Source organism: Schistocerca americana, chromosome 1 (genome assembly GCF_021461395.2).
Source record: "Schistocerca americana isolate TAMUIC-IGC-003095 chromosome 1, iqSchAmer2.1, whole genome shotgun sequence".
In the NCBI taxonomy this organism is placed as follows: domain Eukaryota; kingdom Metazoa; phylum Arthropoda; class Insecta; order Orthoptera; family Acrididae; genus Schistocerca; species Schistocerca americana.
Genome location: NC_060119.1, coordinates 514,574,734 through 514,592,846, shown reverse-complemented (window position 1 = coordinate 514,592,846; position 18,113 = coordinate 514,574,734). Strand labels below are relative to the sequence as shown.

The 18,113-nt window shown below is 40.2% G+C and overlaps 1 protein-coding gene across 4 annotated transcripts in view; it reads left to right on the top strand.

Annotated features, from left to right (window-relative positions):
- Positions 1-6,335, top strand: part of LOC124605113 (kelch-like protein 38) — a 136,607-nt gene extending 130,272 nt beyond the window's left edge. For 3 of the 4 annotated variants that reach the window (XM_047136592.1, XM_047136573.1, XM_047136583.1), the window contains one exon: positions 5,695-6,335. In XM_047136592.1, the coding sequence (XP_046992548.1) occupies positions 5,695-5,987 (293 nt within the window). In that variant the 3' untranslated portion in view covers positions 5,988-6,335. The remainder of the gene's footprint in view (positions 1-5,694) is intronic. The other variant, XM_047136601.1, reaches the window with a different exon arrangement.
- Positions 6,336-18,113: the final 11,778 nt, after the last annotated feature.

Genomic DNA, 18,113 nt, shown 5'->3' with positions numbered 1-18,113 from the left:
AAGGGGTCACTGAGCGTGTGGGCAGAATTCTCCATTGGGCAAGTATTAAGCTGATTTTTCATAGCAACAACAAAATAAAAGGCAGTCTGGGCTCGACGAAAGATACAATTGACAATTTTTGTGCCGCCGGAGTTTATGAAATCGGAGCGAATGTGGACTGATGTATGTAGGTGACACTGGGCATCCAATAAGCACAAGGTTATCCGAATATGAGAGATATAGCCATCTCAAACAATACAACAAACCAGTGGAGGCAGAACATCAGGAACAGTGCAGGATGAAGCAGTTTGAGGAGGAAGATTAGAGAGGCTATAGAAATGGCCAAGTGACCAAACGACATGAATAGAGAAGACAGGTACTGACTTCCAACGTCTGGGCTGCCAACAGTGACAGCTTCGCAGAAGGACAGCTCTCACAAAGCAACAGGCACACAGTAGCGGAGGGTACACGTAGAGTGCTGACATGCCCTAGACGATACTAGGCAATTAGTAAACAACGCTACACTGCAGTCGCTGCTCAGTTTCCTATTCACCGATTTCCACAAATGGCAAGCAATAAAGGAAACTCCAATGGAAAATGCCTGTTTCTGCCAGTGACAACAAGCAATGCAAGGACCACCCTTCCTCCTCACCCTCATAAGCAATGACAGCATTCCTCCATAGTATATAAGTAACCAATCTAGTGTTCCTTCAGCAGTTAGCAATACACCCTGAGGAATTTTGTGGTTGACAATGCGGCCTCAAACCCAGAAGATTTTTATTGACTGTGACAATGGCAGCAGAAGCCTAAGTTTACTTTCATGTACTTTTATGCAGTTGCAGAAGGCATCAACAATGACTGATTGATGTCCATGACAATTTATTACCAGCAAACCATATCCTGGACATATTTAGACTAATGGCTGAGTTGTCAAATGATCAGGAACACTTGGAAAGTAGTGTTGCTCTGCCAATTGTTCTCTGAGGCCTGCTTGTACATTCCTCACAAGTGGATGGATGCTACCCTGTTGAAATATGGCCTGTAAGTTACCTGAAGGAGGGACCATATCTCAGGACAACACAACTGCCTGACCCAGTGATTACTGATTAGATGCAGTTAAGATCACTTGTTGTATCCATTGCTGTGGAAAACCGTAACATTGGTGTTTATCCTGTTATCCTGTATACAGTTCAGCAACATGTACTGACACATCCTACCTTTTTTACTGAAAGATAGGTTGAAGTACAACTGCCATCGCATGCCCAAGGGAGACTGTGGTATTGATGGCTTCCAGATAGTATAAGCCAACATAATGATGTGCACGCCACCAGGTTAGCCCATACACACACATGGTGTCCGAAAGGTCTTTCACTGATTACATAAATTGATAACTCAGGCTAGAAGTAAGATACAAATATGAAACTGGTGTCTAATTGTTTACAAAATATCAAAGTTTTTTTCACACATCAATAAACTTCCACATGAGCACCCTTGGTAGCACGTAGCACATCTAGGCAATATTCAATTTCCGTCCACACATTAGCCAACATCACTGGAGGGATCGATTCAACGACTGTGGTTATCCGTTGCCGCAGGGTTTCAAGATCTGGTACACGTGTTCAGTAGACCTCGTCCTTGACATAACCCAATAAAAAAGAAATCTAATGGGGTTATGTCAGGAGAGCGTGGAGGTCAACCTGTTGGCCCATCACGACCAATCCATCGCCCAGGAAAGGTCATATCGAGATAGGCACGGACGTCCAAACCCCAATGAGGTGGTGCACCGTCTTGCTGAAACAGGACATCAGAGTGATACCGAAGCAGCTGAGGAACAGCAGGAACAGCATACAGTTGCAATATGTCCAGATACACTGCAGATATGATGGTAGCCTCAGTGAAGAAGAATGGCCCGATAATTCGATCGTGCAATAGCGCGCACCAAACATTCACCTTTGGACTGCCTCTGGTGCAAGAGGGAAGGAGAGGGAAAGACGAAAGGATGTGGGTTTTAAGGGAGAGGGTAAGGAGTCATTCCAATCCCGGGAGCAGGAAGACTTACCTTAGGGGGAAAAAAGGACAGGTATACACTCGCACACACACACATCCATCTGCACATATACAGACATGGGCAGACATATGTAAATGCAGCCTGTGTCTGTATATGTGCAGATGGATGTGTGTGTGTGTGAGTGTAAAGAAACTTTATTAAAATATACAGTATGATATTCTGAAAGGATCTTTCATTAGCTTTGGCTGTAGTTAATATAATTAGCATTCTAAAGTTTTCAGAGACAGTAATTATATCAAACCATTTACATCAATAAATCTTAAGGCTATATTGACATTACTACCTAGGTACTAATCAACCACATGCTGTTGTACATGTTTGTGTGATTATTCTTAATTGGTTAGGAATTAGTGACTACAATTCCTTGCCGGCCGGTGTGGCTGAGCGGCTCTAGGCCCTTCAGTCTGGAACCGCACGACCGTTACGGTCGCAGATCCGAATCCTGCCTCGGGCATGGATGTGTGTGATGTCCTTAGGTTAGTTAGGTTTGGGTAGTTCTAAGTTCTAGGGGACTGATGACCTCAGATGATAAGTCCCATAGTGCTCAGAGCCATTTGAACCATTTTTGAACTACAGTTCCTTAGTGTGTGCCATGTCTGATTCTAATTATGATAGTGTATTGCATATATTTCCACAGTGTTCAATTGTACTGGAGAACATCATCTTTTCATTGGCTCCATTTTTTGGCACATATTAATGTTATAGTACATTAATTATTTTATGTTTTAAAATGAGAATAATTCTCAAAGCTTTCATCAAGGTGTTTAGGCCTTTGCAGCAGAAATTTCTGTTTCAAATAATCTGTGCAAAAGTACTCTTGATTTTATCAGTGCTTAAATGGCACTGTTAGTGCTTATTCATACAAATGCTGGATACCGTCAGTTTTTTGAGATTCTTGGTGTTCAACTTCAGGTGCCTTTTTCATGCTTGCTCCTACTGTTGTGGTCAGGAAGTCCTGTACTGAACTGTACAGACACCACATCTCTTATTCTCACCTGTTGGTTCCCTGATCTCTCTAGTGTCTTCTATCTGTGAAAATGACACCTGAGACACAAACAACTCTGATGACTAGCTTTTAACTGGTTACATCCACTCTTCCATGCTCAGTGTGGCACAAATCATTTGACTCTTGATTCATGTGGGTTGTTCTTTGTGGAAACATTGGTGCACTTCATGGTTGTTTATTTGACCACTCACTGGTTTTTGTGTCTGGTGTCCTTGGTTTCCCCATTGTGAACTACAGTGGCAGTTCACTGGTAGCTGTTATAGTTGTGGAAATAGTGTGTTTGAAGTGGTCTCAGTCATACGCTGGTCACCAGGAATGTCCTCTGTCTCTTTCACTTCAGTGTGTTTTTCAGGGGAAAAAATTCAAGATTTGTCTAAAATATTCTGTAGCTTTTATGAACATTCCCTTAAGGTTTTTGAACATCCTACAGTATTCTTGAATGTTCTAGAATACAATTATAAACAGCACGCATCAGATTGATCCACACTCCAGCAAAATTGTCTTAACTAATAAGTTGTGCAGCATAGTAGAGACAGACAACAACTCGTTGAAAAATGTATTGGCTTATAGAGAACCTATATAATAGAGTTGTTGTGTGAGCAAACAGTTTTAGTAACAAACAGATAAAGAAATATAGAATATGATATCAGGGGCAGAAAAAATATTTTAATGTATTGATGCAATATTATGAAAACGGTAGTTGCTACTCACCTTATTGGGGAGATGCTGAGACACAGATAGGCACAACAAAAGTATTGTCAGAAAATGAGCTTTCGACCAACAAGGCCTTTGTCTAAAACAAACAACATACACATACACAGTCATGCAAATGCAACTTACACAGACAATCACAGTCTCTGGCAGGTGAAGCCAGACTGCAAGCAGTAGCACGTGACGGGAGAGGCAACTGGCCATCAGAGGCAGGGCTACCTGTGAAACCAGTTGTGTGGTCTATAAGCGAAGTTGCAACCACTGTGCTGCAATCTACATGAGCATGACACCCAACAAGCTGTCTGTCTGCATGAATGGGCACCAACAAACTGTGGCCAAAAAGCAGCAGGACCACCACATTGCTGACATCACCTGACATGACGTTGTTCATTTCAGTGACTGCTTCAAACATGTGCCATCTGGATTCCTCCCACCAACACCAACTTTTCTGAACCGAGCAGTATGCAATATAATCATATGTTCCCACAACCCTCCTGGCCTCAAGCTTCATTAGTCATTGTCCTTAACTATCTAGCCCCTTCCCTGTTCCTATTCCAGCACTACACAGCCCTCTATTCCACCAATGCACTCTCAGTCTTTTTACATCTCTCATTTTCCACTACTCCCCGTCCCTCACCTGCCTTCCGTCTAACATCCCAACTGTATCTATTTGCCCTACCCTCTCTTCATCTCATTGCTGTACATTTCCACAAGCAGCACTTTACTGTCCCCCACCCCTACCGTGTTATCCCACCCCCTCCCCGATCCAGCCTCCTCCATACCTCCACCACCCAGTTGCCTCTCCCATCATTTGCTGCTGCTCACAGTCTGGCTTCTGCTGCCAAAGATGGTGCTCATGTGTATGTGAGTTGCGTTTGCATGAGTGTGTGCGCCTATGTTATCTATTTTTGATGAAGGCTTTGTTGACCGAAAGCTCACATTCTGACAGTCTTTTTGTTGTGCCTATTTGCGACTCAGCATCTCCACTATTCTTTTCACAATATTGTTACATTCCATCCTGGATTTTAAATGCATTGATACAGGGATAAACCCAGACAAAGGTATAAGCTTCCCAGTAAAATTCTTAAATTCTATCAGTTTTCCTACTATGCCCTCACAAAGGCATTTCTTGTACAGGCAACTGTACATAGCATGCTCTCACGTTGGTAGAACCACAAAACAAATTCATCTTTGCACCTGAATAAATTTGTTTACAACAAATTCTTTCAAATAAGTTTGATTTCATAAAAATGAAGTGATAAGTGCACATTTTTGTCCGATTTAGAAAACAAGTAGGGGAAGAAAGATAAAGTGAAGCAGGTACATTTCAGCTAGTTTTCAAATGAAACTGAAAGTTGGGATACAAGCAGAGTTGTGATACAAGCAGTGCTGTTGCTCTTGTTAGTGCCGCTGGTAGTGCTGTGTTATTTAAAAAAAAAAAGTCAATCATCAGCTGCACCATTGAAATATTTTATTGCTCTTAACTAATCTGTGGTATTTGGAAGTTCAGTACTGGTTCATAACATCGATAAGCCAGTACAACGTATATATTTCAGTTGCGCGTCTGATAACTAATTTAATTTTGAAAAAATATATACTACAGTTGCTGGTAAAATGTCAGCTGTGAGTAAAATCATAATATTGAAAATTTTAATTGGTGAAACAGTTGCTTATTTATAGAAATGCTTGCCTACAGCAAACTCCAAAAATTTGTATTGTGGTTCAATAAACGTAATGTAATTAATTGGTGTTTTCCAAAATATCAGTGAGAAAAATGTCACAAATTTTAGGGCAGTATAATTTTATTTACATATAATCTTTAACTCTGCTAGTGTATTATTACAAGGAAGAATACTAATGTGCGGAAATAGGTAGCATTACCATTCTTGTACATTCAAAGTAACCAATAATTTTATTTATTCTATTCTAGGTGCCTATTCATGTGACCTGATAAAATTTTCGCCATACATTACAACATCAGAGACAAGTGCAGAACATGAAACTGTTGGAGCATTTTATAATCAGCCTTCGGGAGCGTGCTTGATCCATGATAAAATATATGCTTTTTCAACTGATGAAAGTGGACATATGTCTGTTGAATTATACGACATCAAGAAGAAATGTTTTCAGACAGTGTGGGAAGGCTGCGAAAATGAAATATATGGAATTGTGGATTTTAATCCAAAAAGTAATGTTGGTTGTTTCCCTGTGTGCCTGTATTAATGGCTGTGTTTCCACATTTTTGGAGTCATCACAAACAAGATGGTGTGACCACAAATAACTTGACTGGTGCACACATTAAATATGTGCCTGTCACTCACACAAAAAGAAAATTTCAAAGTGATAATGTTATATCTGTTATACACTTTATTGCTTGAGCTGTGTTCTGTAAGTTGTGTGATGTGATATTTGTTTAGCATTCATAGTGTTTACTGCGGGGTCATGGAAGCAATGTACCATGGAGCATTTTTACCTGGTTCTTTCTTCTACATCAGTTACGTTTATGTGCTGCTTAGTGGTTGGTGTATTACTGATATAGTTGCTAATAAAGAGTCATTGTCTACAAATGTTTATTTGGATCATTAACTTAGATTCATGGCATGTCTAGTTTCCTTAAGCTATTTCAGTGTGCATGAAAAACTGTACATTAACACTGCACAAACAATAATTAAGATATGGACAGATTCACAGTTGACACAGAATGGACAAGAAATAATATTGTTGTTATGTAAATACACTGCTGTTTGTAGAAACTGCATTGTCCACAAACAATGGAGCCGTACAAATCAAGTTTATAATGGTAATTGTGCGTGACAAACAACATGCATTTTATAATTTTCAGTGCAGTAGGGTCTGCAGCTGCAATGAATTTTTTGAAAGATATCATGATTCCTGCCATTCTCTTTATATCATATATGATTGCACAATTTCAGCCTTAGGCTATTTTCAAGTATCTAAAACAGAAGCATTATACTTTGGATACATTAGTGACACGTGTGATTTTGACATAGGAACAAGTCATATCTGTAGATATACTAGGCACATTATAATTTGAAAGTAACATGCTTGTAAAATAGGAATTATCTCTGTAATTTATTTTATGAGCATCACATGCAGTCATAGTTGCAAGGACATACTTGAAACAACAGGATCATCCATAAAGTTAATTATAATGCATTTAGTATATCTACAGATATGAATTGTTCCTGTGTCAAAAATTAGAAGTGTCAGTAATGTATCCAATGTATAATGCTTCTGTTTTAGATACTTGAAAATGGCCTAAGGCCAAAATTCTACAACTGTACATGAAATAAAGAGAGTGACAGCTGAAGGTATCACCAAATCATAACCCCCACACCCCCCACCACACACACACACACACACACACACACACACACACACACACATTTTGTTGTCGGTAAGACAAAAGAACACTGAACACTGCATTGAGGAAACTATTAGTGGGTAAACTGCAACACAGCAACAAAACTTCTACACTGATGGCACCAACAGGAAAAAGTTCTAGATTTCATGTGATAAATGTGCTGAGTTACTTTGTATCAAGTGGGCAGTTAATTAATAGAGACTAGTAGTTACTTGGAAGACTGCTTTCACATATTTCTGATGAGCGAATTGAGATAATGCCATCTAAAAAATGAAAGATTTACAGTGTCTGATATAAAGAACATAGCTATAACATGAGAAGAGCTCCAGCCAACAGTTATCTTGCCAGGTTTGCACCACACACATTTCCTATATTGGTGCCATCCCAACAAACAGGTGAGCCATCAATATTTCTCATATATGATCTGGGATGGTAAACACCAGCATGCATAATTAGACACTGGTGTCTGGATGGGCATGCCTGTGCCACATGCATTTTAATAGACTATTTTCACTGATTAAGTCATCTGTATTGTTGTGTGACAAGCAACTACACTGCAGCTCATTAGACCATCATATACAGAAAATATCAGAGGTACTATGAAAGCAAAAACTTTTTTTTATATAAGATAGTGTAACCAAGCAAAATAGTTCATCATTTTTGAAAAAGATGTAAATCCAAACAACTGTCAAAATTTAGAAGCAACAGACAAAAAACTTAAATTACCAAATTTAGAAATATATTTGCAGAAAAAAATGAAAACTAACAGTATGGAGAAATACAGAAAAATATTGGAAATACATCAAGCAACATAGAGAGACAACAAACTAAAGTCTAAATGTAATCCTCTGTGAAAATAGGGGTCCAAGCTAGTCAGGATGCTGAGGATTTGTGGGCCATTAATCAGTGTGACTAGTTCAAAACAAAAAGAAGCAGAATTAAATTTATGTTGAGATTTACAAGCAGGAGAGAGAGAGAGAGAGAGAGAGAGAGAGAGAGAGGCACTAGTCCAGCACCCGTGTCCTTATTGCCTTAAGAGGAAGCATGAGAAAAGCCAGCACTCCAATCTGAGCTGTGATCTCTTAAGTTGTGCTATTAAGTTCACTTGCTATGTGGACTCCAACCAGACTGAGAAGTATTGTTGAGCTCATGCCACTTTTTATAGCTGATTATGAGTTCAACTTTCAACACCCACTGTGCCCTTTAATGCTCTTATCTTTTTCAGAGCCCACAATAGTATTCTTTGTAACTCATGTTCTGTCAGCATTTCCCAGCTCTGGTGGGTGTGATGGCCAGCAATATCTTAATAAATACATAAAGCCTTGTTTAAATTGAATCCTGTGACTGTTAGGTTTCCTGGCATATTTATTTTGATAGACTCATTAATTAAGCTGTCGCAGGAATTTTGTATTTGCACCGTGCCTCATCAAATGTCATTTCATGATTATGTTTGAGACAGCTGACTAACTTTGTTGTTTAAATGTAGTGTGTCACTGATCTTTTGGCTGCTTTCCTTGTCTGTTTTAATAGTCTCCCTCATGTAAGACATGCCACATTTACACAGAATGAGGTATACACCCAGCATTTGGAGACCTAGATCAACTTTGACAAGACACAGTAGATCCTTGTTGTCAAATTACATGATTTTGTAGGAGTCTACCAATCCTTACATGTATTAGGCCAGCCTAAGGTAGCTAACTTGTTTACATCTTCTCTTTCTCTCTCTTGGTCCCAACCCCTCTCTCTGGTGTTTTGTATTTGGGCTGCAAAAGCCACACTGTTTGATGAACTAAGTACTCAGTCAATTTTTTTGAAATAGATGTTGGAAGCTCAGGCATGGACATAGAAGCCAGTGTGTTTGGTTTGTCTATATACAATGTGACGTACAAAGTTTGTACGTTCCGGGAACTCTAATAGTATTTTTGTTCCATGTGGCCGCACAGCAAATGGGTTGTTCATGTGTCAACAGAAACACGTTGGTTTCGTCTTGGCAGACTCTAATACATTTGCTTCAAAGTTTTCCCACGTATATGTTGGCCTCAGTGTTGGCAATGGACTACCTGTCATCGGGCCATCGGTTTGTTCATGATATTTCCCATTGAACAGGAAATAAGTTGGTGTCAGACTGTGCCTAAAAAGTTGTATGAAGCAGTCATTGAATTTTTCCACCGTTGGTTCCATGGGCTTTCGATGCTTGATTTTGTGAATTTAGGTACAATTTGTTCATTTCCATACTTTGTAACAAAGGTGGGAATACTGAAAAGTTGACCTTTTGTCTGGCGGAGCTTACCTATCTTTTGTGTATTGGGGAACATCTCCTCCCTGCAGAGTAAAGTAATATGATCTCTCAGGTTTTCTGGTTATAATTGAGTATCATTCTTTTCTGCTTCAATAACTTTCATGTCAATTACAGAAATTTTACCATTAATATCACATTTGAACAATGCCAATTTCTGATCATAGTTTTTGTCTTCACATTTTTTTTTACTTCTTTGACAATAGCAAAATTTTATGATGTCTTTTCTATTCCTTTAGACAAGTTTATTTTGATATTTTCAGCCAGGCATTTAACTGCTTCTGTTCTTATACAATACTAAGTTAATTTCTGTGACTTCAAGCTCACTTTTTAGTTCTTTCTGCAATTATGCAGATAATTTACTTTATTTTCTTGCATTATCTGAAAACTCAAAGAACTGCAGTAAAATGCCAGCTCCATATCGTGAGCCTAGCTCACCTCCAACACATGTAATGTTCCTGCTCTCAATCAAGATATAAAGTAGTTCAAATAATGGACACTCCATGTAGAAACACATCATTGGCATAAAATAGTTCAAATTGTTAGTTATAAACTGCTTTTTCGTCAACAACTATATGAGGTGTTTCGCAAGGTACAGAAATTTTAGAACGTGAAAAGAGAACTTTTTTTATGAATACTTATCTTGAAGAATTTGAGGCTGATACTGATTGTTGATCTTATTTATTTGCTTCAGATATCCTAGGGTCAGTACTTTTTGGATTATGCATTCTTTAGCAAATCTCATATTTTTACTTCTTGAAATAAAAATCTACCACACACATCCTGGTAATTTTCTTTATTTATTTATACAAAACAAACTGCAAGTTCTTACATCCACCAGTCAACACAACTACTCAACAACTAAGTAACTTGCACTATGTGATTGGGCTAACATTCCCACTTATACAGAGTGAAACAAAAAATGTACGGCACAAATTGCAGAACACATTCATCACACACAGACAAAGAAATTATGTTATATGAATATGGGTCTGGAAATGGTTTGTTTCCATGTGACAACTCATTTTCTCCAATTCCTTAATCATGGGAAACACACAAGAGCAGAACATTAGAATCATGGGGAACATGCACTCTTGGTGACATTTTGTTACGTTGTGCACCACCAGTGTTTCGTCCTTGTTGCCATGTGATGTACATCATTACTCGTTTACTGGTAACATCAACTGTTCCAGCAATATGTACGACATTTGCAAGCACATAGGTTATTACGTAGAGTTAATCACAGGCCAGGCTCCTGCAGTGGCAGTGCACACAATTGTAGAGATGGTAGATGCACATGTGATGTATGGATTAGCTGACACCAATGGCACTCATGCTCAATGTTTGTACTGGGAGACATTTGCAGGATGAAGGTGCCCCAACAGAAAAACATTTGAAGCCATTGATTGTCATCTTAGGGAACATGGGGTATTCAAGCTGGATACTTGTGAAGTAGGTAAAAAGACGAGGGCTAGTAGAAATCCTTGGGTAACAGAAGAAATATTGAATTTAATTGATGAAAGGAGAAAATATAAAAATGCAGTAAATGAAGCAGGCAAAAAGGAATACAAACATCTCAAAAATGAGATCGACAGGAAGTGCCAAATGGCTAAGCAGGGATGGCTAGAGGACAAAGTAAGGATGTAGAGGCTTATCTCACTAGGGGCAAGATAGATACTGCCTACAGGAAAATTAAAGAGACCTTTGGAGATAAGAGAACCACTTGTATGAATATCAAGAGCTCAGATGGAAACCCAGTTTCTAAGCAAAGAAGGGAAAGCAGAAAGGTGGAAGCAGTATATAGAGGGTTTATACAAGGGCGATGTACTTGAGGACAATATTATGGAAATGGAAGAGCATGTAGATGAAGATGAAATGGGAGATATGATACTGCGTGAAGAATTTGACAGAGCACATAAAGACCTAAGTCAAAACAAGGCCCCGGGAGCAGACAACATTCCATTAGAACTACTGACGGCCTTGGGAGAGCCAGTCCTGACAAAACTCTACCATCTGGTGAGCAAGATGTATGAGACAGGCGAAATTCCCTCAGACTTCAAGAAGAATATAATAATTCCAATCCCAGAGAAAGCAGGTGTTGACAGATGTGAAAATTACCGAACTATCAGTTTAATATGTCACAGCTGCAAAATACTAACACGAATTCTTTACAGACAAATGGAAAAACTAGTAGAAGCCGACCTTGGGGAAGATCAGTTTGGATTCCATAGAAATATTGGAACACGTGAGGCAATACTGACCCTACGGCTTATCTTAGAAGCTAGATTAAGGAAAGGCAAACCTACGTTTCTAGCATTTGTAGACTTAGAGAAAGTTTTTGACAATTTTGACTGGAATACTCTCTTTCAAATTCTGAAGGTGGCAGGGGTAAAAAATAGGGAGCGAAAGGCTATTTACAATTTGTATAGAAACCAAATGGCAGTTATAAGAGTTGAGGGGCATGAAAGGGAAGCAGTGGTTGGGAAGGGAGTGAGACAGGGTTGTAGCCTCTCCCCGATGTTATTCAATCTGTATATTGAGCAAGCAGTAAAGGAAACAAAAGAAAAATTCGGAGTAGGTATTAAAATCCATGGAGAAGAAATAAAAACTTTGAGGTTCGCCGATGACATTGTAATTCTGTCAGAGACAGCAAAGGGCTTGGAAGAGCAGTTGAATGGAATGGATAGTGTCTTGAAAGGAGGATATAAGATGAACATCAACGAAAGCAAAACAAGGATAATGGAATGTAGTCGAATTAAGTCGGGTGATGTTGAGGGTATTAGATTAGGAAATGAGACACTTAAAGTAGTAAAGGAGTTTTGCTATTTGGGGAGCAAAATAACTGATGATGGTCGAAGTAGAGAGGATATAAAATGTAGACTGGCAATGGGAAGGAAAGCGTTTCTGAAGAAGAGAAATTTGTTAACATCGAGTATAGATTTAAGTGTCAGGAAGTCGTTTCTGAAAGTATTTGTATGGAGTGTAGCCATGTATGGAAGTGAAACATGGACGTTAAATAGTTTGGACAAGAAGAGAATAGAAGCTTTCAAAATGTGGTGCTACAGAAGAATGTTGAAGATTAGATGGGTAGATCACATAACTAATGAGGAGGTGTTGAATAGGATTGGGGAGAAGAGAAGTTTGTGGCACAACTTGACTATAAGAAGGGATCAGTTGGTAGGACATGTTCTGAGGCATCAAGGGATCACCAATTTAGTATTGGAGGGCAGTGTGGAGGGTAAAAATCGTAGAGGGAGACGAAGAGATGAATACACCAAGCAGATTCAGAAGGATGTAGGTTGCAGTAGGTACTGGGAGATGAAGCAGCTGGCACAGGATAGAGTAGCATGGAGAGCTGCATCAAACCAGTCTCAGGACTGAAGACCACAACAACAACAACTTGTGATCAGGGGAGGCCTAGAAGGATATGGGCACCACAACAGGTGGCAGCATTTCTCACGCAGTTGATGATGACCCTAGTGTCTGTACAAGGCAAGTAGCTGCAACAATGAATGTTGACCACATGACTGTCTGGTGAGTGTTATGCAAGGACCAGCTGTATCCATGCCATTTACAGTGTGTGCAAAAGTTATTAGCAATGGATTTTCCTGCGTGGTTACTCTTCTGTGAATGGTTTATTTAACAAAGTGTCAACCCTAATTTTAATGCAATGGTGCTGTTCATAGGTGAGGTGTGATTTCAACAAGATCAGATTGTAAATTTTCACAATCGATATGTATCAGCAGACGTCAATCCTCATGCAATTGTTGACGCAAGTCTGTCAATGTTTGGGCTGGCATTGTTGGTGACTGTTCGGACCTAAATCCACTGGACTCTTATTTATGGGGGGTGGGATAGCATTTGAAAGCTCTTGTGTATGGAACCCCAATACAAGAGGTTCAAAGTCTCCATGCCCGTATTATGGAAGGCTGTGAAGCCATATGCAATACTCCAGGGATACATAAGCACATCTGACATACACAATGGTCACTTGATGCATGCATCAATGCCTGTGGAGGGCATCTCTTGTGAGAAATAGTTGCATGTGGTATGCTGGTGCATTTTGTTGATGTGTGTTTCCCATCATTATTAAGGTGGAGAAAACGAGTTGTAACACAGAAACAAAGCATTTCGAGACCCATGTTCATATAACATAATTTCTTAATCTATGTGTGAGGACTGTGTCCTGCAGTTCATGCTGTATATTTGTGTTACATCCTATATAAAAAAAGGTAATAAACCATGATGACACATTCATTATTACCATTATACTTTTGTAAAGTTATAATGAAAAATTACATATTCACAAAAATTTAAGTGTGATAGTAATTTTACAGTAATTAAGAAAGTATTTGGTGTTGTTTGTGTTATGATTTGTTATATAAAATTTCATAAAGTATTGATTTTGAACAGTTACTTTCAAAATACACAGGCTGCTGCTAAAATTCTTACTTATTTTGATAACTATCATTTACAGGAATTTCAATGCTGAAGTTACATTACTGTTTACAACTATGTATCTTGTGGACATTGTTAAAGATCATTATCTACTGAACTATTTACAATTTAAAAATTAGTCACAGCATTACACAGTGTTTTTCTAAAAAACTCTATTCAATAATTCACTAAAGATCATGTATTGTCTGCTACTTGTAGCATGCTGGGTATGAGTGAGTAGTGGTGACAGTCTGTGGGGCCCAGGGAAAACACTTAACAATTACAAAGAATTTTTAATGATTTCAGTACATGGCATAATGAGACAGGCACGCCTCTCCTCATTGACCCTTGCTGGGGCTTATGAACAGGTGACAGCTTCCACCTGGAGCTGCTGAACTGGTGCCTCATGCTGCTGAGGCCAGCAGCCTCTATATTCCACAGCCGTTGACATAAGCAACATACTGTGTTATGGTACAATGATGTTCCACTTGGGAGATGGCCACTTGGGTCCACACACAGCCATGGTTGTAGTGTGTAGAGTCTGCTGGGATTGAGGTACAATGAGCTGCCCTTGGACAGAAGTCAGCCAGCAGCTGGCAATGTGGTGCCAAGTGCTGCTGGGAATTCCACATCGGTGGCAGTACGCGCAGGTGGCATATCAGCAGGGATGAGAGACCAAGTCCTGTGAAGGACTTAGTGGGACAGCAAGCGCAGCTCAGTCTCGAACCCATGGCTGCGGCTGGCAGAGCCCACTCGTCTGGCATTGCTGTTGCATTGTGGTGATACTGCTAGCCTCCAGTGAGAACAAGTGATCCCTGCTTAAAATCCAAACTTATTTTTATGCCTCCAGTGCCCATTTGTTCCACTAAAACACAGCGCCTAGCCAGGTTTCCATAACAAGAGACTTCTCTGGAGCACCCCAATTGCTACATGTCACCACTGCCCAGTGCTACTTACCACTGAGCTCAGCTATCCTCGCTTACAAGCCACTAGCATGTTTGTTATTGTGACCTGCCACAATGGCATCTACCAACCAGCGGCTGTTACCGCAACACTGTCCAAAGACTGGGCCATGGCACTACACTGCCCTCCGCTAAAGACAAGACCCGGTCCCTTGGGTCTTACCCTGTCTCAGTTCTCTTTTGTGGTACCCAATACTAAATTGGCTATTCTTAATTACTATGCAACTTAGTGCATTAACCCCTGACTCAAAGACTATCTTTCATCACCCAATTGGGGTAGCCAGTTTACGGGAACTTTGATTACCATTGAGTTGAACTTCTGCATGACTCATCATTTCTAAGTACATGAGAGCTTGGCAATACAGAATCAGAGTCACATCAGTGCTAGCAATTGTGACACTCAAGTTTGGTTACCTGATGTCTACCGTGCCGATATTGTTCCACAAGCTGCAACAATTGCTCTGCAGTGATCTGTCCCCCGTGGACTACTATCATCCAGCTTTTTGAACGACAAGGCTATGTTCCCAGGTGTAGTTAAGGAAAGTAAGGTGTTTTTTGGACAACATCTGTAGAGCTTCATCTGACCAGTACAGCTGAGCTGTGTCACATTTAGTAGAGTAACTCCCATCAGAGTAGCTGCTAAATGAAATGTGATCAACAGTCCATTGCATTGTAATTCCAGACAGCTTGCCCCCCTGAGTTTCTGCATCTCATAGCAACTAGCAAGTACCTCTAAGTTGTTGTACATGGAGTATATCCAGTGTAAACCTGCCTTCAGAAATTATGGTTCCATTTCACATCATTTTGGTAACGAAATCTCTCTGTTTTACACCTGAAGAGTTGTATGATGCGTGTAATCCTACTCATCCCAATTACGCGAGTCAGGCATATGGTGACTACCCCACTCTGGCATTGCTAGAGCTCACCTTCAGTCAGCACGACACATTGATCCCCATCATCTGCTAATAGTAGCACCCCTTCCTCTTACTTGCACTAATTTCCCAACTTCTGCTAACTTTAGCAGGTAAGTGTGCACTGTGTAACACTTAAGCACTGTGATACAATTATGTGCTATCCACTTTCACACCCACCGCAACACCATAGTAGTAGAATGGTAAGTTATGGCTACTCGGCTCCACAACTAGCTGCAGTTCTGGCAGTAATTCTCTTTGCATCTTCCTCAACCTTCTCAAATACTGTTCAGGTGACAGCAACAAACTCCACTCATACGTCCCAGATGCTATCTCCCAGTGACTGCAAAACCTTGTTATTGTTAGTCTTGCATCTAGAACTTGTGTTAAAGCTTGTACTGCTTCCAGGTCCCAGTTCAAAGCCCTAGCTGAGGCCCTGGCATAATCCACAACTTCCTTCCCAGTTACCAGAGCAAGCACGTGTTGTTTAGCACTCCGCTATCCAAGTTCACAATCTGCATGTAATGCCACTCCACAGTTACTTTATTTGCCTTGGCTTCTGCCGTTTCATTCAACTTGCATACATCATCACTCACATCAGCTGACCCAAAGATGATCTTTAATATCCTATCCCCAGCGTCTGCCCATCCCCTTTTCACTATCCTATAATCATGCAGAACCACTCCAATGATGTCCTGCTTTCTGCTCCTTTAATTGTACAAATGCCCCCAGCAAATTCCTGTGCTCGTTTGAGACATCTTTTAGGCTCCCACTACTAAATGTCAACTGTTGCATCCCAGAAAACACTTTCTGCAGCCACCTAATTTCATCCCACACACTAAACATAATGACCACCTGTGGTAGAATAACACCACATCATGATGCCTGGAAAACAAAACTCCTCCATCTAGGCGATGATTCTGCAGCACCCGCACTCCGTCCTCAGTGAAGCAGTACAGCACCACCAACTAGCATTCTTCTTCGTCGGCCTTTCTTCTGTACAGCACCATGAGGACAGAAATCAGTATCACTTCCCTGACCTTCAGAAGCCTACTGTTTCCGAACAGCACATCTCAATACACTTACAGAAATGTATAATTTTATCCAAAACAATGTTAATACCCTACAATATACACAAAAGAAAAATATTCATTTCATAACGGCCTGAGGTTTCTGGACATCTCTTTCCTGTTGCTCATCCTTCCATTTCTTCTCCTTCCTTTTACCAATACCTCTTGTGGCACTGCCTCTGGTGTACCCTTGAATGGTCATGGACACCCAACATTCACAGTTGTTGTCCTTGTTGGCAGCAGCAACTTTACGTTTACTGGTAATGTAGTTTCAATTACTTGGAATGGTTCCTGGTACAAACTTCTTCATCTTTCCCTTTGAGGTATATGGACTTGATACCATTACCCATGGACCCATTTTATACTGAGGTAATGTTCACATTCATTTTACTGCGTCTTCCTGCTTCTCCAGTGTCTTAGTATTTGCTCACTGGACCTTTCCCCAAACTTCCTCACTATTTTGACAAACTCCTGTACCACTCCTCTTTTCTGGCTAATCTTATCGAACGGTGATGGGGTCTTTTTCCTGTACCTCACCTCGAATGGCGACTACGCTGTACTAGTGTGTACTTTGGAGTTGTGTGCACTCACTAAGATCGATAGATAAGTGTCCCAATCTGAATGGTGAGCATTCATGTAAAAACTAAGCATCTTCCCAATTGTCTAAAGAATCCGTTCCATCCTTTCATTGGCTTGTGAGTAAAGTGAACTGATTCTCAGTTTTTTTGTCTTTAGTAACTGACATGGCTCTTTTATCAGGTGTGACATGAAGCTCTTCCCCTGGTCTGTAATTATCGTCTCTGGCACCCCAAACTTCAACATCCGCTTATTCACCGGGACCACTTATTGGTCCGACATCAGCACTATGTCGATGTAACAAGAAAATTGGTCTGTTACGCTCAGAACAAAATGATTACCTGCTGGTGTTTGGTTGAATGGGCCTAACATGTTCACCCCAATGAAACAATGGTTCCATTGCTTTTGGCAGCCTCTGTAACAGTTCATACTTGCAACTCAAATTCATTAACTGTGCACAATCCACACAATTCCTGATTTACCGATTAACATCCTCTTTCCTTCCCTTCCACTAGTACTTTTCTGCCACCCTGATTTATCATCTGGCATCCCCCATAGTGCTGTAAAATGTGCATAATAATCTATGACACATGCTAAACCAATATTGGCTGCCATGCTGTTTACACATTCCCTATTTGGCAGTCCCTGAAGTTATGACCTAGTGCCTGCATTACAGCTATTTTTCTGCTTAGCCCACTTGTATTTCCTTGTT